Source organism: Pogonomyrmex barbatus, unplaced genomic scaffold (assembly GCF_055798465.1).
Source record: "Pogonomyrmex barbatus isolate J1 unplaced genomic scaffold, ASM5579846v1 scaffold8, whole genome shotgun sequence".
Lineage (NCBI taxonomy): Eukaryota > Metazoa > Arthropoda > Insecta > Hymenoptera > Formicidae > Pogonomyrmex > Pogonomyrmex barbatus.
Window position 1 is genome coordinate 6,867,873 of NW_028297182.1, and position 25,966 is coordinate 6,893,838.

The 25,966-nt window shown below is 35.7% G+C and overlaps 5 protein-coding genes and 1 long non-coding RNA gene across 14 annotated transcripts in view; 4 read left to right on the top strand and 2 right to left on the bottom strand.

Annotated features, from left to right (window-relative positions):
• The first annotated feature begins 83 nt into the window (after positions 1–83).
• Positions 84–9,533, top strand: LOC105426231 (uncharacterized). Of its 3 annotated transcripts, XM_089084002.1 has the most exons (6): positions 84–385; positions 1,675–1,749; positions 3,471–3,957; positions 4,903–5,182; positions 5,431–6,060; positions 6,150–9,533. In XM_089084002.1, exons 3-6 carry the CDS (start codon positions 3,783–3,785, stop codon positions 7,072–7,074), a joined length of 2,010 nt encoding a protein of 669 aa, XP_088940128.1. In that variant the 5' UTR covers positions 84–385; positions 1,675–1,749; positions 3,471–3,782; the 3' UTR covers positions 7,075–9,533. The 3 variants fall into 3 exon arrangements, with proteins under 3 accessions (XP_088940128.1, XP_088940129.1, XP_011635662.3); XM_089084003.1 differs by lacking the exon at positions 1,675–1,749 and having other exon boundaries at positions 3,454–3,957; XM_011637360.3 differs by lacking the exon at positions 1,675–1,749.
• Culd (CUB and LDLa domain) lies at positions 9,226–17,353 on the bottom strand. 3 transcript variants are annotated; one of them, XM_011637362.2, is made up of 11 exons: positions 16,348–17,353; positions 15,731–16,055; positions 14,803–14,972; positions 14,169–14,389; positions 13,431–13,785; positions 12,957–13,163; positions 12,742–12,861; positions 12,346–12,579; positions 11,655–11,802; positions 10,687–11,145; positions 9,226–10,609 (listed from the first exon to the last, which is right to left on the bottom strand). In XM_011637362.2, the coding sequence occupies exons 1-11, from the start codon at positions 16,364–16,366 to the stop codon at positions 9,859–9,861; spliced, it is 3,009 nt and encodes a 1,002-aa protein (XP_011635664.2). In that variant the 5' UTR covers positions 16,367–17,353; the 3' UTR covers positions 9,226–9,858. The 3 variants fall into 3 exon arrangements, with proteins under 3 accessions (XP_011635664.2, XP_011635663.2, XP_088940127.1); XM_011637361.2 differs by having other exon boundaries at positions 11,655–11,817; XM_089084001.1 differs by lacking the exons at positions 14,803–14,972; positions 16,348–17,353 and having other exon boundaries at positions 11,655–11,817; positions 15,731–15,870.
• LOC148934747 (uncharacterized) lies at positions 10,993–13,416 on the top strand. Its single transcript, XR_016141135.1, has 2 exons — positions 10,993–11,114; positions 12,912–13,416. It is a non-coding gene; the product is annotated as an uncharacterized LOC148934747 (long non-coding RNA).
• Positions 17,354–17,378: 25 nt separating the features above from the next.
• LOC105426234 (transmembrane protein 222) lies at positions 17,379–19,338 on the top strand. The gene is made up of 4 exons (XM_011637369.3): positions 17,379–17,655; positions 18,111–18,321; positions 18,394–18,524; positions 18,602–19,338. The coding sequence occupies exons 1-4, from the start codon at positions 17,525–17,527 to the stop codon at positions 18,681–18,683; spliced, it is 555 nt and encodes a 184-aa protein (XP_011635671.1). The 5' UTR covers positions 17,379–17,524; the 3' UTR covers positions 18,684–19,338.
• Positions 18,756–21,040, bottom strand: LOC105426233 (uncharacterized). Of its 4 annotated transcripts, none has more exons than XM_011637365.3 (2): positions 20,729–21,040; positions 18,756–20,112 (listed from the first exon to the last, which is right to left on the bottom strand). In XM_011637365.3, exons 1-2 carry the CDS (start codon positions 20,729–20,731, stop codon positions 19,675–19,677), a joined length of 441 nt encoding a protein of 146 aa, XP_011635667.2. In that variant the 5' UTR covers positions 20,732–21,040; the 3' UTR covers positions 18,756–19,674. The 4 variants fall into 4 exon arrangements, with proteins under 4 accessions (XP_011635667.2, XP_011635669.2, XP_011635666.2 ...); XM_011637367.3 differs by having other exon boundaries at positions 20,657–21,040; XM_011637364.3 differs by having other exon boundaries at positions 18,756–20,115; positions 20,729–21,037.
• A 1,904-nt stretch (positions 21,041–22,944) lies between these two features.
• Positions 22,945–25,966, top strand: part of HDAC4 (histone deacetylase 4) — a 104,058-nt gene continuing 101,036 nt past the window's right edge. For both annotated transcript variants that reach the window (XM_089083996.1, XM_089083997.1), the window contains exon 1: positions 22,945–23,353. The gene's annotated coding sequence lies outside the window, so the exon portion shown is untranslated. The remainder of the gene's footprint in view (positions 23,354–25,966) is intronic.

A 25,966-nucleotide genomic window follows, 5' to 3' on the forward strand; every position in this document is an offset into this window, starting at 1 on the left:
CGACGACGACGACGACGACGACGACGACGACGACGACGACGATGGCAACGACGACGTATGCGCGAATCTCCGTCAGTCGGCGACGGAGTTGCCTGGTTGCAGCGTGGGTGGCACGCGCGCGCGTCGGCCCGGCCAGCTCGATTCGATTAAACTTCGCCGCAGCCCTCGCTCGCCGCGAGCGCGGTGAGACCTCGTGCCGTGGTTCGTTATGTCGAGCATCATCATCCCCTCGTGCGTATGTCAGCGTCGCATCGCGGGACGCGGATCCGGATAGGCCTCGCGATTCGCTCGTCCACGTCCCGAGCACCGTTCCGGAGCACCCACGTCGAATTGTGCCACGAATTCAGCCGCCTCCCATTCTCACGTCGACACGCGGGTGCGAGAGGTAATTGAAAGAGGAGATCTCACGAGGCCGCGTTCATGCCGCGAATATGAATACGGCGAGATTTTTTTTTACGCGCATCCCCGATCGCGTAACCCCCCTTTCGAGATATATCGTCGTGTCCTTGTGCGTCAAAAGCGCGGATATGCGAATCAACTAGCGTGGTGTAGCCAATTTAAAAGTTCTAGAGTTTCCGAACGTGATCTCATGAACTTTAATCGAACTTTTCGTGTCAAGGTTTTTCACTTGTTTCTCGAACAAATATAAATTTGATGAAAGTAATATTAAAGTTACGAATATTACCAATATTCGCACATTTACGTTTCTGAGACTTCTGACGATTAATTGAGCTGATGTTATAAATATAAATCAGAAATAGATTGTTGCAGCTTGTTTTGCATCGTTATACAGTTTAATTTTAGAGTAAAATTTTAGATAATTCAAGAACTATATTTTCAAAAAGAAATAAACAAATTTAATCGTATATAAAACATTTATTCGTATATAAAAAAGAAATGAAATGCGTGAAATCTTAGTCTTGTATGTACCATAATTATTTTGTGTATATATATATATAGACTCAAGTTTCACATTTTACCAATAAATTCTAGTGGAATTAAATTTCAATCATCGTATTTGGCCAGTAAATTCTAATGACTCTTCTACTTTTTTTCTTGCAATCTTTTACAAGAAGTATATTAAATATATAAGATTATTTATTATATAAGCCTATTCTATATATGTATATATATTGATTCATCGGAATTCGTTCTTCAAATCTATGAAACAGATTTGCGTCACGTACTCACTCATTTACACGTTGACGCTACTTTTGTCGGCTACTGTAATGCGCAACGTGGCCCATCATTCAACGTCCGATATTCAATTATACCCCTACGCTTCCTACGGAAGGGGTTTGGTGGGGTTCGTTTTATCTGGCCTTCCGAAGCTGCGAAGCATACTATCAAGAAGAACATTATCTCCATTGGGGACAACCTTGTGGATATAGAGGATAATCAAGCTAGAATTTGTTTCATTTCGCATCTCAGATCAACAATCCGCAATGGCTGTAATATTGTTTCAAGTGTTGGTTCATCCGACCGAATGAAAATCGGTTATCGGTGATTACATGATTTACTTAAAACATTTGTTCATCTGTTAGACGATAATAGCGCGATAACAGAGTATATATTAATTCGCGCCGAGTGACACCTGTACATTGTGTGAAAATTTCTGTCTCTCGGTAAATCTACGTTTAACTACGATTGTCTCTCTTTCCTTATGTTATGTAGAAACGAATAAGCGGAAGGCGCACAATCTGATTATCCATACAGATTATCTACGGAAAGGAAGAATTGCAGTATGCGGTAAGAGATAATTCTTCTGCATACAGCAAAGAAAATAGACTTTACGTACAGCGTTCAAAGCAGAGGAAATATTTTAACGAAATATCCGTATGTTCAAAGAAATTAATAATATAGTGATTATGTGCAATATAATGTATGAATATATAAACAAATTTATAAATAAGTGACAAGTGATTTTAACAAATTCTCATATGATTTTATCGCATAAAATTAAAGATAAGAATATATTTTATACAATAATAATTAAAACACGAAAATTAATTTTATTTTTAAAACATTACAAAATCTTCTTTTATAAATAACTTTTGTAAACAACAGATTTGTATTTCAGAAATTTTTTTATATTTATCGTTTTTATTTTTCTATATTTTTTTCTATTGATTTTTAAGTTGTGTTTGATATACTTGCCGCCGAGATGGGGAAAAGGAATAACATAATACCAATATACCGATGTAATATATTCGTCAAATTATTGTGCAAATATCGCGAATTAAAAATTAAATATAAATATTCGTATCGGATATCGCATGATTACTGGAACACGTACTTCCTTAAATGAGCTCAGCTCAACCGGAAGCCAAGCGAGATGAAGTCTTATCGGAAATGTTTCCGCTGAAACGAAATTGGAACCAGTTTACGAAGAACTTTGTATCACACACGATTACCGGCCTATCAAGAGAAGAACGTGCAAGTTCAGCTACAGCATAAGCGACATTTATCTAATCAGTTCGATGTTTTGCCACTTTAACCCTTAACTGATGACATGAAAAAAGTCAATTGATGATGAAATATCTTTCAGAGCATTTATGTCACTTTTAGATTCTTTTTAAATCTGAAGAATTATTTTTTGTTAATATCATGTTAATCGCTTTTATTTTTTAACTGTAGGAACATGAAAAAATAAAACTAATTGCATTACGATTAATATTTTTTAAAATTATGTAACTGTTTTGTTACAAAAACTAAAAGATAAAGCTCAATTTATGGATTTGAAAAGGATGTTATATATTTTTTTAATAATTGATTGAAGCGACACTTTATATTATTTAATAAAATAATTTCTCTGTCAATGATGTTTTCAAGTAAAATGTACAACAATTTCCGCATTTTATTTTTGGCTGTTAAATGTTTTTCTCTACTAGACATTTATTCTTTTTCTTTTCTTCTTCTCCTGCAAATTGTTTTTTTTTATTGTGACAAATTTCTAATTAATATAAATAACAATTTCTACTTACACATATATTATAGTTTAATAGAATTCAATATGTTATTAAGTTCCTTCTATCATCATAACTTTAGAATAAAATTAATGGTCATTAATGGTCATTTCTATATAGTATAACATAGTTATATTAATTATAACTTTAATACTAATTTAATTTATTTTTTATCTTTTATTAATTTTAAAAATTAGAAAAAGAGTAAATTAAACTGAGATTACAATTAATCTACATTTATGGAGATGATCATACTTTTTTGTGCCGTATCTCTAAATTACTATAAATTTTATTCTCCTAAAGAACTTTTAAAAGTTATCTATTCAAATCGTTTTTAATACAAACTTTACATCGGGATTAAACTTACTCGAAAGAGGAAAAAATACAAACGCGACAATAACGCGATAAAGGACTAAAGAGATTCTTGATAAATATTTGGTAAACGAGTAATTTTCTATTTTCCGAGGCGAGAAACATTGAAAAACAGCTCACTTTCGATTTCAGAAGTTCGAAGTAACGAAGTAATCGATCACGTGTCAGCGTCTTTGAGAAGCACGGCGGCTGCTCGATGATCGTCCTCTTTTGTCGAGAGGACGAAGAAGACGAGGACGAAGAGAGCGGCGATTCGCGAGAGGACGGATGTCTACGTCGCGGTCGGCGATGTCGTGCGAGAGAAGTGGGGAACAAGTGGCGAACAGTTGAGACGTCTTCGACGGGGGTAAACCGATCGCGAGGTACAATAAAACCGGCAAAAGTGCGACGGGATCATGTGAAATTGCTTTTGATCTTCCGTGACCTCGAAGAAGGTGCGACAGCATGATGTGGAAGGCGAAATGGTCACGCTTCACCGAGTGCTTCTGCCGACGGCCCGGCCTCGTTCTGGTTCTGCTGCCGTGTCTGATCGTCGTCACCCTCTACCTCATTTCCGGCGACGAGTACGAGTACGATGTACTGCAGTATCCGTCCTTCAAGTCATACAACGTCGCTGAAGGTGAGTGCTTCCTTATGTCTTTGCCACGCGTTTGACCATTGGTTTGTTTGTTTCATCGTCAAAGCATAATCTGACGTCACAATTATTATTGTATATTAAACATTATAAAAAACTTAAAAGAGCAGTCCTATATTAATAATACTATATAAATTATATATAATTTTTTATTTTAATTTAATTATTTATGATATAAATTATATTTTGAATTATATTATGAGGTGTTAATTTGTGTGGAATAATATTGTTTTATAAACTCGAAAAATGCAGCTATATTGCAAAGATAACATAGACAAGTATTAAAAATACAGAAAAAAAATACAGAATGTTTATATTGTCATCATGTGATGTTATGATATTTGATATGATTATGATATGTCGCTTTATAATATTTGATATAGATTAATGAATGAGTCGATATTCTTATCTTGTGATAAGAATATCGACTCGTGCAATATAACTTAAATGTTATAAAAAGTTTACGAGAGATTTAGTACTCTTAATAAAATTAAGTTAAATTAACTTCAGTTAATACTCTACTCAACACAATATAATACTCTGAACAAATACTTTACACTGCTTAAAAATTAATTTATCAGCAATTGACTTTTGATATCCTGGAAGTGGTAATAAATCAACTATAAATTACAGTTCTGTGTCATCGATTGTCAACTATTTATAAACGATACCATACTTGACGTGGCAAAATGAATGGATTAGTAATAAAAAAACTATAAATATTTGAAAGGTCGCCCACAGAGAGGTCCCCTCATAGAAGTTTCTATTTTGATGTCCTATTTTAAATATTTTATATATTTTCGCGAAGCTGCACAAAGTCCGACGCTTTCGTTCCTCGTAAGGGCATCGCTTATTCATTATCACAAAACGCAAGCTCTAACGTCGAAATCTGAGGCCAGCAGAATTTTAATAACTTACATTTGACGGCAGGCATGGTGGACGGCTACCTCGTGTGGAATCCGAAATGTCACATGCTATCCAAAGAGCCTCTGGATCCGTCCATCACGAAATTCGTGAGGAAGGAAAAGCTGGAAAAATGCCCGAACGATCGCGTTTTCTCGCAAATTTCGAGAGAGCCTAATGGCAGCGTGTTTCTTTCTCTTGACCCCTCCATAACGGCTAAACACAGCGACGTTGTCTGCTGCTGGTCGTCCGTAGTCAGGCCCAAGGTGGACAAGCCTAAAAAGGATAACTACGATTCTACGATATCGTAAGATTTATCATCATTATTTTGTGCATTTCTGGCGTGGTTTCTTACGGCACTTTGAGTAAAAAAAATTTAATCAGTTATAAAAAAAGAATTTAATGGCAAGAATTTAATTAATTAATTAATTTATTTATTTATTTATTTATTTATGACGCGACGAAAAGTATCTAGAAAGAAATCAAATCTCACGAGTTATTTGGCTTATTAGAATTTTTCCTAGAAAAACATTTGCGATCTTTTCTTCTCGACAGAGTCAAACAATGCGAGAACTTCACGGGGCAAGTGGTACTTCCGATCGAAGTGGAGGTGGCATACGTGTCATGCAAGGCGAAGACGAAGTCGAAACCGAAAACGAAAATGAAGAGCGCGAAACTATCGACAAGCACGGTGTACGAGAATGTTCACGCGATTCTAAATCCGGAGAAGGTACGAGAACGTCTGGATCATAACGGCAGCCAGTTCGGAAACTTCTCGAGAAAGCTGAGCGTGCTCGTCCTCGGCATCGACAGCGTCAGTCGACTGAACTTTTATCGCACCATGCCGAAGACCGAGAGGTATCTGCGGGAGACCGGATGGATCGGCCTGAGAGGCTACAACAAGATCGGCGACAACACGTTCCCGAATCTGATGGCGATCTTGACCGGCCAGATGCCACAGCAGGCGTACTCGCGGTGCAAGCCGACGGTGGCCTACAAGCTCGATAACTGCCCCTTTCTCTGGCACAACTTCCGCAATGCCGGCTACATCACGGCCTACGGCGAGGATGAGACCATCCTCAACACATTCAACTACCTCAAGGTTGGCTTCGTCGAGCCGCCAACGGATTACTACTTAAGACCCTACATGCTGGCCAGCGAGAAACTCCTCAAGGTCAAGAAAAGGTAAACAAAATTTAACTTACTGCCCAAAGAGCAAGTCCTGATTCTTTTGCACCGACCGAGGAAGATTTCCATTCGCGCTGTGCTTGCAGATTCAATATGAAGTACTGTACCGGGCCCGAGTTGAGCTTCGAACGGATCTTCGACTACGCCATGAGCTTCGCCCAGACTTTCATCGGTGCGCCGTATTTCGGCTTTTTCTGGACGAACACGCTCAGCCACGACAACATGAACGGCATCTCGTCGATGGATGCTCGCCTGCTCAAAAAATTCGAGTTTCTGGAACAGGAAGGAGTGCTGAACGATTCGATGATAGTCTTCCTGAGCGATCACGGCATGCGCTGGGGTGAATTTCGCAACACCTTCGTCGGCTGGTACGAAGAGAGATTACCGTACATCTACATCTGGCTGCCCGAGTGGTTTCGCCGGGAGAATCCCGAGGCCCATCGAGCACTCGCGGTGAATCAGAACCGACTCACCTCACCGTTCGATCTCTACGAGACGCTGCGGGACGTTCTCGTTGTCGGAGGTGGCGATGCTGACTTCAGTCCGGGATGCTCCACCTGTCAGTCCCTTTTCGCGCCTGTTCCCAGAGAGAGGGGCTGCCAAGACGCGGGTGTGGCTTATCATTGGTGTACCTGCACGGCCTTTAAGTCGATCAAGATAAACGACAGGATCGCCGTCGGCGGCGTGCAGAAGTTTCTAGATCATATCGAGAGCATTGTTAAAAATTACAAAGATAAGAAGGGCCGGCGGCTGTGCGCGCGACTCAAGCTGAAGAAGGTGCACCGCGTGGACCAGGTGATTGACTTCGGCACGGATAGCCCGTCCAGTATCACGTACTTCTACATGATTCAAACGACACCCGGTAACGGGAACTTCGAAGTGACCATCCGATATCACAGCGACGGCAATTATACTCTGTCCGACAGCGAGGTCAGCAGAATCAATCCTTACGCCACGAGCGCCAAATGCCTGAACCGCGGCATGAAGCAGTATTGTCACTGTGTAAAATAGATATCGCGACCTGGATTTTGCACGCGTTGTACTCGCAACTTTGTACTTTATTAGCGTTTCGACGAATCAAATCGTTCGCCGTTGGAGAGGGGTCAACTTTTCCAAGGACAAGACTTGCCGACATATCCTAAAAAAAAAAACCGTTTCTAAATTTAAAATGTAACAAGAGCGAAAAATATTTATGATTTCGTTATTTTAATATATATATATAACTTTTACGAAACGAACGTAGAAACTCGTGACATATTTGCGTGATATATGCAACATTTGCGTTATGATACATATCTGTGATCACCACAATGATCAATCGATCACTTAATTGCACTTTATTAAATATGTACGATTACGATGGATTCAAATCGACTTTCACATTATTCAGCACGCAAATGCGTAAGGCATAGTTGTACTGATATGCTTGGTACATATTAAACGTAAAAGTTGACTGCCTCATCTCAAGGAACTAGGGACCTGAGTGTGGATATATACATGGACATACTTTCTAAGTTTACTAAGAATAACTAGGACTAGATTTTTCTAAAGATGAGGTTTCATAGGTTAAACAATAAGTGATAACAGCCAGTTCGATGTCAATGAGTTGAAATGAACTTATTGATCTCTCCAAATAAAATCTTAGTTGAGGAAATGGAAATTAAATATAAAAGCTAAATGTCAAGATCGTCGATAAGAAATCCATTGTATTTTATATTGTATATAAGAATATTCTTACATACAATAAAAAAAAATGTTATTTAAAATATCATATTACACATTCGCGCAATTGGAAATGCGATTTTTGACAATTAGCTGATATATTTCTACTCTCTATTACCGCACTTACACGGTTTTAACCGCAAGAAGAAATGATCATGAGAAAACGAGCGTAAGCGTGGAAGATAAATTTTAATTCCGTACTTCAATAATAATAATATTTGTCATTTGTAAATAACGGTGTGACGCCTTATCATACATATCTTACTAGAGGCGGTCAACGCGCACGGTAATTTTTTCCACGCACCATTGCACGTGGATCGATCGCGAACATGTACGACACGTTTCGTTCGAATCGATGTACGTTAAAGTTGCATGAAGGCTTAAGTGCGGTAAGCACGTAGAAGAGCCATAAAAACATACCCGGAAGAGAGCATGAATGTATTTTCGTGGCAATGTGACGGCGACGTATGACACTAACTCCCTTCTTACGAATGTGTACCACGAGGCATTGTTTGTAAGTGTGCCTGTCTTAAAAGAAGTGCCAAATCCGTTCTGTGCTAAGACCGAGCGTCGAAACTGAACTTCTCTACTTCCCGCACCGACAGTGATCGCCATAGATTGTACGTTGTCGTACAATACAGCTTAAGCGAGCGTGAAACCAAAATGTTGCGTTTAACGGGATAACGGGAACAAACGCGAATTAAAAAATTGTAGCATGTTTCAAGTCCGATATTTTGAAGCTGATATCTTAAAGACGAATCTTTTGGTAAATTTTTTTTTTTTTTTTTAATGGAAATAGAGAAAAAGAGACCTGAATCAGAACTTTCGGATTTTCGAAAAATTAATTCCAAGATCAACGAAAAGTTTATAAAATATTCTTTGGAGGTCTAAAACAATTTGTAAGTTTTATTATAAGATAACAAAATGTATGGGTCGCCTTCGCATACGAGGAGTAAGGAATTATACATGTGAGCTGAAAACAAAGGCCAATGAATATTTGACATATATTTTACTACGATATTACGTACGCTTTATCCTAGACAATGCGAGGACATAATCCTCAGTCTAATCGAAAGAGGTGTAATTAACGATTGCTTCGGGATTATTTGGAGACTGTCCACGTGGAATCTCCGTCGAGAGTCAACCAAGCCAAGTTAAACCGAATTCTTTAGATGACAGAAGTAGAATCTAATTGCCAAAAGTATTTAGAAGCATATTCTTCGTGCTTACATTTTCAGTTACAAGTTTCTAATTTCAAAGACGAACGCAAATTTATTACAGAAAATTCTTCTTTTAAAAAGACGGATACGAATGGAATTATTATCTTGAAAAACGTTTGGACAGATTTGTGTATACGTCTTTGAGAATAACATATTTTCATGCTGAATTAATTAAATTATTACATTAATATAATGTGAAAGCGTGTCTTACCTCGCTCTCTTTAATTCTTTTTTTTTCTTTTCTAAAAGTAAGACCGTAAGAATTTAATTTGATGCGACATATTCGTTGTTTTGGATAACTCCACATTTATTAAAAATGTCTTCTACGCAGCATTATCCAATTATAAATATATTTGTACATAGAATTTTTCTATCTATTTAAGCATTAATTAATTTTTTTTTTAATACACGATACAATTTCTGTTTGCAAATTGTTCTTATTTGTTTTAATTAAAGTTGACAATTTCTTTAATGGTTATTAATTATTCTGATATAAACTGATTTGATAATAAAGCACAATAATATCAAGTGTGTGTAAATCTTTTACCTCTTCTCTTGATTTTTTTATACATACTACAAAAATTTGAATTCAATTTTGTATAAAGTCAAATTTAATAAAATAATGAAATTTATAGTAATATATATAATTATTAGCAAAAATTATGTCATTTCCGATGTTTTTAATGCGTCAATGTGTTTGTAAGCAAAAAACTTTGGTGAATTAATTTTTAATAAATCTCGATATATATAAATTAATATTATATTTTCTTCAGATGTTATTTTCTTCATCAAAAAAGAAGAAAATTAACACAACCACGTATACTCGATAACTTTCTGGTTCAATCGAGCACATTTAATTTGAGATATCTTCAGAACGCCAAATGCGAGCGCGCATGTATCTCTCTCTTCTCGTTTGTTGCGAGGATGCGGTTTGATTGCACGCGAATTCGTGCTTCGGAGTACCGAACAATATTACGGCAACCGATTGTCGGTGTCCGTGGTCGATGTTGGGGCTTTTGCGCGCAAGATACAAGTCGAGAATCTTGATGCCCTCATACAAACTGTCCAGGTCACAGCTGAAGGGTCGTCGATCGCTGCGACGTCTTCGTCCAACGATGCTCTTTGGTGTGGTCTCGCTCGGCGTGTTCATCATCGTTCTGGGACTAGTGTAACTATCGTTGCTGCTAACTGTCTCCGACACGATCTCGAAATCGTCCTGCAGTTTATCGTAACTGTTGCAAGTTCTGATCGTCGAGTTCTTGCCGACGCAGTTGTCACGAGAGAACTTTCTGGAGGAATAGCGCAAAGTATTGCAGGGCGATGAGATTGCCGTCGAGTTGGCGCTATGATGAAGTGGTTTCGTCAATTTAGAATCTAGAACCCTAACAATAGCGCTTTTTGAAATAAAAGAATCCTCTTCTTGACGCCCAATCGTGGATGTGATAGCTGTTTGATCTGACTCCGGTATCTCGCGATCGTCGATGCTTAGCGGTGTCGCGGAAGTTGACGTATTGCTGAGATCTTGCAGATTAGTGCGACTAATGATACAGCCGCACGCACCCTCGCAGGAGCAACTGGTATCTTTTCCGTCCGCACTGTCATCTCTTAAAAATTAAATAAATTAATGAGAGTAAAAAGAAATTGTATTTTTTTGATACAGATATAAAATTCTTAAAATTACCTTTCAATAGTCTCGTCATAATTTTCTTCCGAAACGTGTCTATTATTCTCTTCTGTGGTATCTTGGAGAGTTTCATGTACAATCTGAATCTCTTTCGGTGAATTTTCAGATTGTCTACTCGTATCTGAAGTGACATGTTCTATTCGAGGTGCACTAAAAGTCTCGGTGTTCGTGGATGAAGATGGACCAGGCGGTGAATGATTGTTGGAAGAGAATTGAGGCACACTGCGTCGAAGCCAAGTGCGACGAACAGGACAAATCTGTTTCATTGACGCTGATAAGCTAGCTAAGTTTATGTTTCTTAGAATTGTCCCCGGAGGTGTGATGTACGGAGGTGGTGGACTCTCGGGTATACGTAGTCGACTGTTTTCCGATGTTGTCGAGGTTCTTTGGTTGCTACGATCATTACTCGCGTCCTCCACGACCAAGTAAGTAGAAGAATTCATGTTCTCGTTGCATCTATGCAAAATTCCAAATTTAATTTTTGGAAAGTATTCAGTTTTGCAACAATGAAAACTTAATTATTAATATTTTCTCTCTAAACTATCTCTTTACAGCAAATTCCAATTACTGTTTCCAACTGTTTTATTTGAAAATTAAAAAGTACAATCATTCAAAGTACACAGATAATGATTACTAATTTATTTATAAATGAATAAACTGTTAATCTGAAAAAGATATAAAAGAATATCGAGATATAATTGACGAAAGAATAGAAAAGAATCTAAATTTTAAAGGTGCAAGTAAAAAATTAAGTTAGATTATATTTTTTAATTTAATTTAATTTAAAGTTATTATTCTTTTATAGGATTTTGATATAAAAAAATTAAAAATTGAATTGTCGCAATAAATAATAATCTCGTTGCAACTTTTCAAATATCGAAAAATTTGTTTCTAAAATTTTATGTATTAACTTCGGAACATGTCTGAATGTAATATAAAATAAAAAAAAAAATACAAATACTTACTGGTTTAAAGAATTTCTGTTACAAATTCTGTCGCGATTCAAACATCGAGCCTTCTTCAAAGCAAGCTTTGCGACTTCTTCATAGTCCGGCGGAGCTTCGTAATCGGGTGGATCGTCCGGAATGGATATTTCATCGATCCGTGCACCGTCTGTAATATCAAAAACTGTCCGGAGTGATGTAAGAGACGTTTTGCTCGCATTAGTTTATGGGAGTTGACTCCCATTAGCAGTCAATGTGCTTCAATTCACATTTTAAACTCGCGACGTAGTCCATTAATTTTCACGTAAACAACCTGATAGAAATCTATCGATCGCATCTTTTTACTTTTACAAGAAAATTTACAATGTAAATATATATTTTTAATATATATTTTTATTTTCTCAAATAATAATAAACAATAATAAAATGAATATTACGTTATTTTTCTAATATTACGTTAAAAATATATCTTTTCTCGATATTATTAATTAAAGAAAATTGGTTTAACTTACAAATCTCAGAAATTTAAATTAAAAATTGTATGTTGCACTTTGTGTGAAGTGAACTAGAAGAAATATATTATCTTCTTCACGTTTAATTTAAAAAATAAGAATTATTTCTTTCAAAGCAATTTTCTTTAAATGAACATTTAAATGAACGTGGTGAGTTCTGACATTACGAACAAATAATGTTTTCTGCAAAAAAATCATACCTAGAAGCTCGCTGATTGTTTCCAAACGAGATTGTAATTCTCTTTGTTGTCTCGCCCTGGCTCCTATTCTGTACAGCAATATAATAAGGGCTGATATCAGAATAATCAAGCCGAGGCTACTGGCAACAAATATCAGGGTAGCCGTTTTCATATCAGGATATCGATCGATCTTCGGAAAATAATAATTCGCTTTATTCATATGCCACTTGCGATCGCGTGGCTGCATCTCCCAATCTATGGATATTAAATTCAGTAATTAATTCATAAATAATAAACCTCAATTTAAAATAGTATTAAATTTTTACATTGCCATTTTCTTCGCATTAAAAATAATTTTTAACGCTTTCAAAGTCTCAAATTCGAGATTCGAAATTGCAATTATCCAAAGATACGTACTTTGAAAACATGTCGCTGGTTCATCACTGTTGTCACCGCAATGGTCGAAACCGTCACAATTCAGTTGACTCGGGATGCACCTATGATTCTGACACAGGAAATCGTTGTCCGCAAAGCAATCTGTAACATTCAATCCAATTCAATTAAAGGAAAACGAAATTTTATTTTAGGTTTATCTGGAGCTAAGCGATTGTCGCGCGATTCATCAAACTCACCCATGTAGCTGAAGGCCGCATAAGCGATCGCCAAGTGAGAATTTGAACCGAATGTACCGCGAAGACTCACGTGGAATCCGCTGGTGACCGGTGCGACGTGTTCTCTGGGTCTGAGTGGCTGTAACTGACTCGCCGGATGTCGAATGACTTCCAGTGACATTAGAGCCGAAGTTGGACCTTCCTTGATGATCAACTCCGTATTGCCGGCTGAAATACAATTGCACTGTAATGCACACGTAGATGCACACACGTAGATGCACTCTTAAGAAAAGCCGGTTTTGTTTTTTTTTTCACAATTCTCTTGTACTTTTCTTTTCGTGTGATTCACGAAAAAAACAAATAAATTCAAATTGGTCGAAAAAAAAATAAGAAAAAGATGAAGTAAATTTTATATTTTATATCATTTTTCACTTTGCCTATTTTATTTGATGTTTCAATAAAAAAAAGTACTTTACTCTTACTCTTGCGACGTACCCATGTCAGCGAAACCCACTACCTTCAGATACATGTGCGTCTTCATGTGCAAGAAATTCTTGGATGGTCTGATCAGCCAAACGCAATCGTAGATCTTCACTCCTTGACCGACCATGTTCATCATCGTGATGGTGCCACCCAAATTCTCCACGTATCCGCCGCAATCGGTGATCGGCTGTATGGATTTATCGTATGTATGACCGATCACAAAAGAGTAAAAGGCCTTGTAACCAAGACCAGTGCCACCGTTCGCGTAGAATCTTATGAGCAGCGACGGACCAGAACTGACTATGACCGGTGGCCGAAATCGCGCACCGCTACTCACGTCCAAACGTTGTCCATTCCAGTCGTAAAACTGAACACGTAAATGTTAGACATACAATACGTCGACACGTGGCAATATATAAAATCTTTTAGAAATTACTCAGCGCACATTAAATCTTATAGATTGTCATAAAATTAAAAAAAAAAAAAATTCAAAACAAAATCTTTCTTCACAAGATTATCCAAACCATGTAAAAATTCAAAAAAATTTCCTAAGATCTTCTAAGATCTTCTAATATTTCTTATACATTTCTCGAATTTAATAAACTATATTATTTAATTATTTTTATAAAACGTTATATAAACAATCCTTTTGTAATGTTAAAAAATATTGGATAAAATTAGAATATTTGTTATCGTTAAATTTTTCTGAAAAAGTAAAATTAAGATAAAATAGAATAATTAGAAATGCACCTCCATTATAGAGACCGTCGCTAATTGAAAGTCGCTAAACAACAATCTGATGCGACAGAAGCGATCCTCGCTGGGGCACGTGATGACGTATTCCAAGCCCAAGTCACGAGGATATCGAGCCGGGAAAAACGGCGAGGTCAAAATACCACCGCCGGTACCATTCAAGCCCTTTGTCGGCGCTCTCGATGTCATTTCCTTCCCTTTTAAATGCAGTCTATTTCCTGCGGGACGAAAGCGTCGATTCCAGAATACTTTGTCCACGCCGGGAGCATGTGACATTCGATTTAGAAAAATCATTTATGTCGCCACGCGTTAGACGAATAGACGTCGAGGCGTATCGGAAAAGTCGCGTCGGCACGCAAATTGTCTCTACGAGATCCCGCAAATAGAATTAAGATTTGCCACAAGTTAGAATAAAGGATTATAATATTCAACCCCAATCCAATTAAGGCTCCTCGTGCTATTATCTTATAAACTTTTCATCTAATACGATTAATAACCGAAGGCTATTATTTCTGCTATCATTTCGGTTCATTAGCATCGATCCTAGATTCATACCGGAAGACTTTTAGAAAATTGATTTGTCTTTACATTGACATTTATTATTAATTTAATTTTAATTATCCTTACTAACTTTCCGCCGTGTACTCGATGGTAAACGCGTGCTTGTGGAATTGGCTGTAAAGTAAAGTTATAGACAGAGTTCTCGTGCTCGATCTGTACGTGATCGGTGCGTATAATCCGCAAAAGGGAGAGCCGGAAACCTCCTCGTAGGGCGGTTCTGAGAGCCACACGTAGTCGCACCTGCAAAACGGATATATGGCTCCAAAGTGAGTTTGCGGTTACCGCGATATATGAAGCGCCTCGAGAGTGATATAGATTTAAGCTACATCCGTGATGGAATTAAGTTAAAGAGATATAGCTCTAACTGATACGATTTTCTACCTGTCTCCAAACATCTCGCGCGTTCAATATATAATAAACACTAATTGACTTACAGCAGCTTATTTAATTATATTATCTATAACCTTTTCATATTTAATTATGTATATGCGCGTTATGTTATTTCTCGAATTTAAACTCAAATATATACCCTTTCACTCTTTTCTAAAATTTAGACGTATTCAATAACTTACTTTTTTCTGTAAGTTTGCTTAATTTTATATAAAGCACATAAGTTGCGTATTTATATTTCAAAGCGTAAAAAATATAGAAAATTAGATCAGAAGGGAAGTTTCGATCGATAAACTATTGAATGCTCTTTGAACATAAATATCGGCTTTTTTATCAATTTATGGCATACATATCTTTTAATATATGAAAAGGAATTATTGTTATTCGTATTCAAGTGCGGGTAGTGTAAAAAGGAAACTTGTAAGTTTATGCTGCGTATACGTACACGAAAGCAATATTTAATAAATAATAAATTTTAAGCATGTTCTAAAAAAAGAAGATAAGAGGCTATTTTAGATAATCTGTATATTTTATAGCAAAATTCGATGGGGGAAGATTTTATTTATAATTTCAATTGCCAATGAGCTCACTGATATGATCGATCCCACCTGCACGGACTGTCCATCACGACACCTCCATCGCCGCAATGATGTGGAAGCGCGATGTTCTTGAAGATAACAACTATCACGCAGGACGGACAGGTCACTAACTCTAAACTGCACTGATGATGGGAGCTGTTGATGGTGGCGGCATAGAGACGTGGTACCAGCTGCCTTGGCGAATTCCTGACGAAGGTGACGTTTTTTGCGTAGAGAATGCCCTTCTCGCCCAATTCCAAATACAGACGTCTACCATTGTGAGAGCCGCAGATATTTTCATTGCGGACGATGTTTCCGGTTGTTGCAAGGATCCACCAGAACGTCACGAGAATCACTACATCCGTTTTGTGAAACAATCGCGTGTAACAGATATATCAATGACTGATTTTCGAAAGTTTTATAAAATATATAGTCTTAACAGAGATAAAATAATATGCAAAATATAAACAAATTTACTTTCTTTTTTTTTTATAGAAACTAGAAACCAATATTTCAAAGGAAAAAAATTTTGTGCACATAAAAAAAGAATAAAGCAAATCGAAATTTTTTTTTATATTTTTTATAAATATTCTTTATAAATTAAGGCAAATGAATACATATAGTGTTGATATCACTGTATTTCTTACCATACTTGTAGTGACACATATTTGTAGCGCGGAAAGCGACGTTCTGCACTTTCCGCCAGGAAACCCAATGAGATTCTACATAATTTCGTTAGCGCGGTGACAGTCATGTATCTCACTAATATCAAATAAAGCATTCTTATGGTATCTTCCGAACGCATAGCGGTTGAATTATGTTTGCAGTTTACACTATGTCCTATCAAATTTAATGGGATCACATTATAAAATCGAAAAGGATTAATTTTCATTATTTTTATACTATTCAATCAGATATAAATAAATAAATTTAAAAAAATATTTGTACAAAATTGTTCGTATTTCATATAAAAAATCTTTAAGAAAACTTTAGTTATTTTAATAATTTGAATTAGTCAATATAAATTTTAGGTAACGTCTAATTTGCCGATGTCTTTGTTGGACACACCCATTCACATTAACTAATGCTCAAAAATTTTTCATTGGACTATCAGAAAATCATAATTTTTCGATATTATACCGATATTATACCTAGAATATACCTGGAACGTTCTGAGAATATAGTATAACATATAGTATAACATATTATAGTATAACAATGTTCTGACAACATTTTTGGTATATTCTCAGAACATTACTATTTACTACTTAAATGAAATTTTATTACAATAACCATATGTCCATGTATTCAGTGTGCGTTACATTTAATGTTTATTAATGTTTATTAAGGAAACTGATTTTAGAACTTTTATTCCTATTCCTAATATCTAATATTCCTCTCTTGTGTTCACAGGATTTAATATTTGCATTCATGGTCATAAAAAAAATATTTGTGCAAAGGTTCTTATATAGGATATATAAATAATAAATCTGTTCGTGTTACTTGAAATTTTCAAAAAATTTTGCATTTGATATGAAAATTTCAGTTATATATCGATATTTGTCGATGTCCGGTTATACACCGGTATTCATTAAAGATTTTTAGTCGATATTACAAAAATATCGATATTACAAAAATAATGATATATGTGATACCAGTATACAATCGCTAGCATAATTATTTCGGTATTCAGTCCCTAATATAAACATAACGACAAAGAGATCAAGTGCGATTATTATAGAGTAGAGGGAGTACAAAAGCGACACAAGCGTTTTAGTATTGCGGAGAGTTCAAAGCGACGTGGTTACGTAGCACTAACGAGTTATGAGAGATCCTGATCTTCTGATGAATATTCCAGAATTATCAAATGATTCGCCCGAGATGGATCTTAGCATCTATCCAGAGAGAAAAAGATTTCCTTTTTGCATCGTTTGGACTCCGTTACCCATCTTAACGTAAGTCAATAACAATTAATGCGTCTTAACCATAACCTTGCTCTTCTGACATTTGATAGATCTAGCGAATTCATTGGGATATACTGGTACACGTTAAAGCCATCGTATAAAATCAACATAAAAATATATGTTTAATGAGTTAAAATCTGAAATATACAGTATATTTTTGTTAAGATATTTAATGAAATGTTTATTGGGCATTTTATCATTTCATCAAATATTTGTATTTCCCTTTTACATTTAGGTTAGATCAGTGTACAATGGATTTAATGTGCATAGATATGTACATGTTAGTACATCAAATTCGCCAAAGATTGAAAGTTTTCATTAATTACATATGCATTATGGAAATAATTCATGAAATTTATAAACTTTTCTCTTAACTAGTTAATGAATTATAATTCCGAGCAAGGTATACAGTTTGTAATCGATATCGAAATTTGCTTTATTTGAAGATATATTCTGCCTTTTATTGGTCACATGGGTATTGCAACATCAGCGGGAGTAATAAGAGACTTTGCTGGTCACTATTATGTCTCTGAAGACAATATGGCATTTGGTAAACCTACTAAATACTGGCAACTAGATTATACCAAAGCCAAGGGAGGTATACATGGATGGGATGCTGGTATCGCAGAAGCTAGTGAAATTTATAAAACTAAGATGGTAATGAAACCATAATACATTTGAGAGCAAAAAGCTTCTGTACTTTATAATTATAGAGCTGACTTTTTACAGCATAATTTATGTTGCGACAATTGTCATTCACATGTGGCAACAGCTTTGAATTTAATGTCATATAATAATTTGAACAATTGGAATATGGTAAAATTAGCATTTCTTATGTTGCTTCATGGAAAGTACGTCAGGTAAAAACAAAATATAGTTAAGAAAAGAATCATTTATCTTTATCTATTATTAATATTATTCATTATATGTGTTTCAGTATTTCTGGCTTTCTTAAGACCTGGTTACCTTTTTTTATACTTGTTACGATTATACTAACATTAAGTCTATGTGTATGTTAATTTTATATTGCTTATATTTGTTTATATATGCTTATATTTATTTATATATGTATATAAATTATAAAATGTCAATTTATGATATATATATATTTGACATGTCAATTTACAATATTATGTATAGGATATAATCTTAATCTTGAAATACTCTAACAAGTAAAAACATATAAAGATAACTTTCCTAAAATGGCAGTTTGGCATTGCAGCTTCAAATGTAGATCTTAGTTATCAGAATTTTACATATGCAGAACATTTTGAAAAATACTATGCCAAATTTTGCCAGTATATATGTTTATTCACATATATGTCTTTATCAGATGTAAACATTAACATTTAATTTTTACAATTTTTTTTAATAAACATATATTGACTATATAAGAGTTATATGACAATGGAATTAAATCTAAGATGGCTTTTCATATGACATTATATTATATATGTGTACATCTAAAAGTAATTTTTATTTTATTTATTATTTTACATTTATTTATACACAGCTGTATATAGATTCAATACCACTATCTTTAAACAACATATGTTATGAGACATGCAACATGAAATATGTGCTTTAATTACATGTGCAAAAAATATTTATAATAAAACTACCTACGTAATTAAGTTTTCAATACATAAAAAAATAAATCTTAAATATATTATCTTTTTGTTTGTAATAATTGACTTCTGCAAACCAATTGTGTTCTCAAAAGCTTAATATTCCTGTATTAATACATTGTTTATTTTCTAATCCCTTAAAATAATCAATTTTATTTATTTCGTATATAAAAGATAGGAACACGTTCTTCAGAAGTGTGGTCTGTGTAGAATCAAAGAATCAAGTTTAATATTCATACGAATATTATGTCATGTGATCTTTCTTTTGAAAATTTGATTTATATATTCACATTATTAGGAGATACATACGGATCTAAGTTTGACTCCTTAAATTCGTAAAATTTGCATTTATTATATATAATGATCATTGGAAGGGTTTCAGTTATTCATTAGTTCTGCTATCCATTTCTGTAATAACTCCGTTTTCAAGCGAAAAATCATAATTATAATTTTGATTTTCTAATCTTTCAACGAAAGACATTATTTCGCTAATCCGTAGACTATCTATCTCCAAATCATTGTTCATGTTGCTTTCCAACTGTCTGCATAACTTAAATGGTACACCACTTAGATAATGTGGAGCATCCACTTGCTGACTCAACTTTGGTAAGTTACCAGTTGACATTGCGGGATTCATTGGTGTATTGTCGTACAGACTGGGGTATAAACCTTGATTACTGACATTAGGTGGCAGAGAAGTTCTTCTTTTTTCAATTATTATGAAATCATCTCCTGAATCTACAGCAGGCTGTTCTTCATGTTCATTCCTGGATTCAGGAGGTGAATCCTTATGTTTCTTCTTGCCAAAAAGCCAAGACATCTTCTGCAAAATATTTTGACCTAAGTATTCGTCAAATTTGTTTTTGTTGTAAATGGATAAATCATGCCAATTATACTACATGCTTGAAATTAGACATGTCAATTTATAAACAGCATATCTAAAAGCAAACTAAAAAGGAAATAAATAATACAAGCTTTTTAAAATCAGTATTTTTATCTACAATAGTAGAAAAAAATTGAAAGTCATCATTATTATGACTGGAGTGTAACATGATATAAAACATCTAACCAATAATTAATAAAAATGGAAAACACACAGAAAGTATTTTGTTTATAACATACAATCACAGAACAGCAAGTATCTTTGAAGAAGTGTCTGCAAAAATCCATTTTTAACTTTTACAGACAGAAACTTTTCTCAGTTTCAAACCTCTAACCCTAATTCAGTAATATAAAGTAAGATACTGGCTTGTAGATCTTTGAGTCTTCAGAAAATTAAATAAGCTCAAGATGTGTACATCACAAAAAAAAATTACAGTCGTGATAAGATATATGAGCGAGGGGAAAACACAAATTTTACTCACGTGCAGGCGGAAACTAAAAAAAGGGGAATCTTATTGTACACAGTCAACGAATGGTTCCTGTTAAAAACTGACCATCTTGCTGTCGCTTTTGTTAGTCTCTTCTCCGCGAAGGACAAGTAAATCGGCGTTTAAAACGCAGATGAGCACAAGAGAAACTGCTGCACTTCAGCGTGAAGAGCACTGCGAGTACGTTGTAATCTCCAAGTGATGTTCCTTATCGAAATAACAAACTTGTCCGTCACCTCATCAACCAGATGTCAAATGAACCAGTCCGTTGTTTTAACAGCACTGTTTGCACTCGATAAAATATATGTATATTAAACGCGTGTATAGCATCTTTGAGGGAGAGAGAAACGAGTGTAGAAAGTGTAGCTATAGCTATGCTATAATAAGTACTACTGCGTAAGGGAAAAAAAGAGAGGGAGAAATGAAGCAATGACGTCTCGGGGGTTCCAACGGCGATCGAATTGAATGATCGCGACGAGGCCAATTACGATGATGATTATCTTTCCCCCTTATCATACTCATTGGTTATATCGCGTTTGGATTTTATTGATCGTATCTATATATAAATACTTGGATAACGCGATGTATTCTATAAATACATTTCAGCTATACTTTCGAGAAAATTATATATTTGCATTAAATTGTCTTGTCTTTTCTATCGATTTTTACGGCAAGGGACATAATATTATCAGGACGTAATTTTATGTATATTACAGTTATACAATTATGTTATTATTACGTTTAGCCCTTATTTATATGTACGAATATCATCTCGACGAATGTCAGCGAATAAGTTTAGAAGCAACATATGCTAATTAAAATACTACAAAATGACCTATTGTTTATTATCGGTAAATTGTATTTGACAATAGGAAAAAAATTTTCAGGACTCTAATGTAAAAATAAGGAAGAGATTTTTCTTATTTCTGTTTACCTTAATTTAATATTAAAGAAACTTAAAAGGAATTAAAAATATAATTAAGGTTTACGATATTACCAGTACAATAACAAAATTATACGTAGAATTTATTATTAATATGAATAAATAACTGAATATTATATTTTATAATATTATATTTATTATATTTTCGATTAAAATTCCAAGGCCCATCCTTCTTTGCACGGTCCTGTTCGACAGATCCATTCGATCTTTGATATTCGATACTATTGCTTGTAGATTTTATCAATATTTAAACATATTGATATTAATTCCCTGCGATAAATTTATTAAATTTAATGCCATTGTTGATGTATATTTCATTCACTATATTCGTCGATTCGCAATGAAATTTGTTATTATATCTACATATGTAATCGTTGTTTATGCGAGCTGTCGCTAGATGTCGACGTTATATCAAATCATCCGTGTTCATTCGTCTGTCCGACGCGACAAGACGATAAAAACATCGAAGAGAGATACCATTGAGGACATAAATTTTCACGATTAGATGGTAAGTCTCTATCGGGTTCGAGAAAATAAAGAAACTTTCATTTTCAATCGTTCCATTTTGTTTCGACGCATAATATGTGTGACTATACGTAACTCACGGCGCGCTACTAATTTTACATTTACGACTCTCGCAAAATGCATACGTGATGCGTTTCTCATTTCAGCTGCGTTCAACTATGCGTTTATTATTCACGCATATTTGCAATAAATTTTTTCATTCTAGTCGCGATCTGTCGAGGAGGGCGCGGCAAGGCTTCGCGAATGACACGTCGAAAATAAAGGCTTGTTCTTTATCGCCGCATTGAATTATACTATAAAATTGCGCTCCGACTTCCGTTCAGGCCTAAGATTCTCGAATCTATATCGCATATTAACGTAGACGATTTTCGATTATTTTTCGAGAATAAGACTTTAGAGCGCTCGTGAAGGCCGTCGCTTGTCCCGCTTAACACCTGATAAACAAGGATAAAACGAGCGTTCTGGAACATAAATCGTAACGCAATTTAACTTTCTTTCTTTTACTACACTTTAAAAGTGTATCTATTTCATTTTAAATACGAGCCGTGAGTACACTGGCTCAACCGCAGATCCTCAATAGTCTATATCTCGTGAACGCGGTCGTGAATGTTTTCGGTTTCACGGGAGCGCTCCCGAGCGCGGGCGGAAAGTACCGACCGATGCCGACGAGTCACGCGCGACGCGCGTATGTCGCCGCGGCTGATCGGAACTTGCTCGCGCGCAGCATTTTTTTCTCGCGAGCGGTGTGCGGGTCCGACACGGTCTGCTCTCCTCCTGTGCGCCCCTTCGCGCGAATCGAGAAAGAAGGACAACCGATGCCGCCGTTGTTGTCGCTATCCGCCGCCGCTCGCCGTTGTTTCTCGGCGTTTTCGGCGGACGGACGCATGCGTACACGTCGCTGCGCGCGTGTGTGTGCGCGCCCGCGTTCGTGTCGCGCGCGTCCAGTCGCGTAGTTCGGCAAAGCGCGTTGAGGTAGCGGCGTGATCGCATTGTTTTCGTGTCCTCGTCGTGCGTCCGTCGCGACGCACGCACGCACGCACGCACGAACGCACGTATATCGCGATTCCCGAGCACATCGCGCGGGTGAACGAGTAAGAGAACGGTGGAATCTCTTTCCCATCTTTCGTTCTCGCGTCTCTTGACCGCGATCGGTGGTCCACCGGCCGTCCAGGACGAGCGTCATCCCCGCGAAGGGCGACGACATCGAGGCATAGGTGTGGCGGGTAAGTACGATCTCGTCTCCCTTTTTATTTACGTATATGAAATGCGCATCGCGCGCTGTCGACAAACTGATATGCCGACACTCGGTGGGAGAGGAGGGGGGGGGGGCGCTCCTTTGCGAGATTTTGTTCTGCGATTTTTTTCAAATCTGTGCCGCTCGAGAATGATCGTTCGAATTCGCGAGGTATCTCGATGTAGCGGAGTAAACTCGTCGGTGTACCGCGATGTTAGATCTTGACAGCCTCATCTCAGACGTGGACATTATTACGCGAAAAGATAAACGGTGGGTTCGAGGAATAACTTTTTTTTCGAATACTACATTACACATGTGAAGGCGGTACAATGAGATTTAAATTTCTCTGTTGTAAAAAAACTTCACCTCTAATTGTGTCCGCCGTGTTGAAGTTCTGTTCGGCGGAATTATGCAAGGGTTGGGCATGAAATTGCGTTGTAATGAGAATCTTGTTCCATTGATATTTACCGTGACATGTTATTCTTTCGCTCGCTTCTCGAGATAATCTCTCGCAAGCGTCCGTGAAGCACCTGACCTGACCTTTTCTGAGTGATGTATAGATGTAAACAAAAGCATCACGCTATAGGATCCATAGGGTCAGTGATTATGATTATGATTATGAAGTGTTTAGATTTCGAGGTTTACAATAAAATTTACGCAAATAAGAGTGACATCCCTATTAAGTAATAATGTTAATATAGTTCATTGAAACAAGAAAGATATGCGTATGCTAATTACATATTTTAATATATTGTTATGAAAAGTATAGTGGTCTATTGTATAAAGTATAGCTTTTCTAACAAATTAAATTATAACATGAAATGTAATAAAATTGATTTATTTATATATAAAATACAAGACATATTATATTTCATATAATATCAAAATTTTCAAAGTTTTGTCGAAGATCGAAGTTTAAAAGAAACTTGACATAAAAAAATAAATATAAGTAATATAATGTAAGTATAAGATTTACATTTATGCCTACGAAAGCTTTTTATAAAACGGAATTTTCTGATCAAACTGTTTTCTTTTAATTTTTATCTCTTATCCTCTCTAAAAAATTAATTACCTTAAATCTTAATCTTTAAGGTATCCCTAAATCCCTAAATCTTTATCATTAAAAAATTCTGATTTGTAACGTTATTATTTGATAGCATCTATGACATCCAAACTATAAAATATCCAAAATTTCAAGCAAATAATTATAAGTAGCATGATAAGAACCAACTTAAAAGAAGAGAAAAAAAATGAGGAAAAAATAGATGAATTCATAACTTATTTTGCGTAGATAGTTCGCAAATAACGTTTTAATGGAATTTAGAGCATTCAGAAAAGAAAAATAGAGTTTTGTTCGAAAGCATCTTGCACATTTGTATTTTTACTAAAAGAGAAAAAGAGAAAATGTGCATGAGAAGATTACAACACTGTTTACTATCTTAAAAAAAAAAAATTACATACGTAATTCAAAATGAAATACGTAATAGTTGATTTCGAAATTACTTGACAGACCTACACGAATTTGATTACAGCTATTTACGAATCCTGGGAAAATGTTGATGTCGATAAATCAGATACTTGCAATATGCATACTTATATAAATGCATATTTATGCAGAACATAACTCGTTAAATGCTGCGCGTTTTACATATATCATATATTCTTATTTCTACAGGTGCTTCATGAGACAACATGATGCGGATAGTTTGCAAAATCGTTTTGCTAGCAGAATTCGCTGCTATCGCGCACGAATTCTGCTAGCAAAACCAATTCGAGCGAGGAGTTTTTTCAGAGGTGTTTTCGGCCTTGCGGAAATCATTAAGCAATTAATGATAAAAATAACAAATATTTTTAAATCGATAACTAACATTTAATTTTTTTAGATGGAAAAAGAAATAATTTGATTAAAGGCCGTTTTAGAGGAACTTTCAAATGAAAAAAGTAATAATACGAATTTAATATTCGTATAAGTTTCTTCATAAAAATAGAAATCAAAAATTGAACCAAATGTATGTAACGTAAATATGTTTAATATGTAACGCAAATGTAAATGCAAAATAATATTCAAAGTAAAATTCAGAAATCGTCTAGGTTCCATGAAACTTTTAACTGGTTTTGGAAATTTATTGATATTTAGCCGCGTTCAATTAGAAAGGACGTCAAGGATTCGCGAGAGATCCAAGAGAATTAGAAGCAAGATTCGAGATTCGTGACTCTGCATTTGGAGAATTGCATGCCGCATCATCGTCAGTTATCTGCGCAGCGAGATAATTAATCTTCTATCTTCAATCCTTCTTTTTAATCCATGTCGCGACTCGCCGCGTGCGCGTCTCGTCGTGACGCGGCTTTAAAGGCGCGCGTTGCGCAAAGGGAGGGCGGCGCTTAAACGATAAAAAAAACGAACATGCACAGTTTTTTGCGCGTTATCACGTAGAATCCGCGAGCGAGCATTAATAGCCGGCGGCTATCAGCCGGAGCGGAGCGGTGCGCGCCGGCAAGTCCGGCAATAAACGTTGCGCCATGAACGGAACGACGAGCGGCGCGTGGACTTAACCTTTATATCTTTTTTTATTCGCGTGTCGCAGCCGTTATATTTTTAATA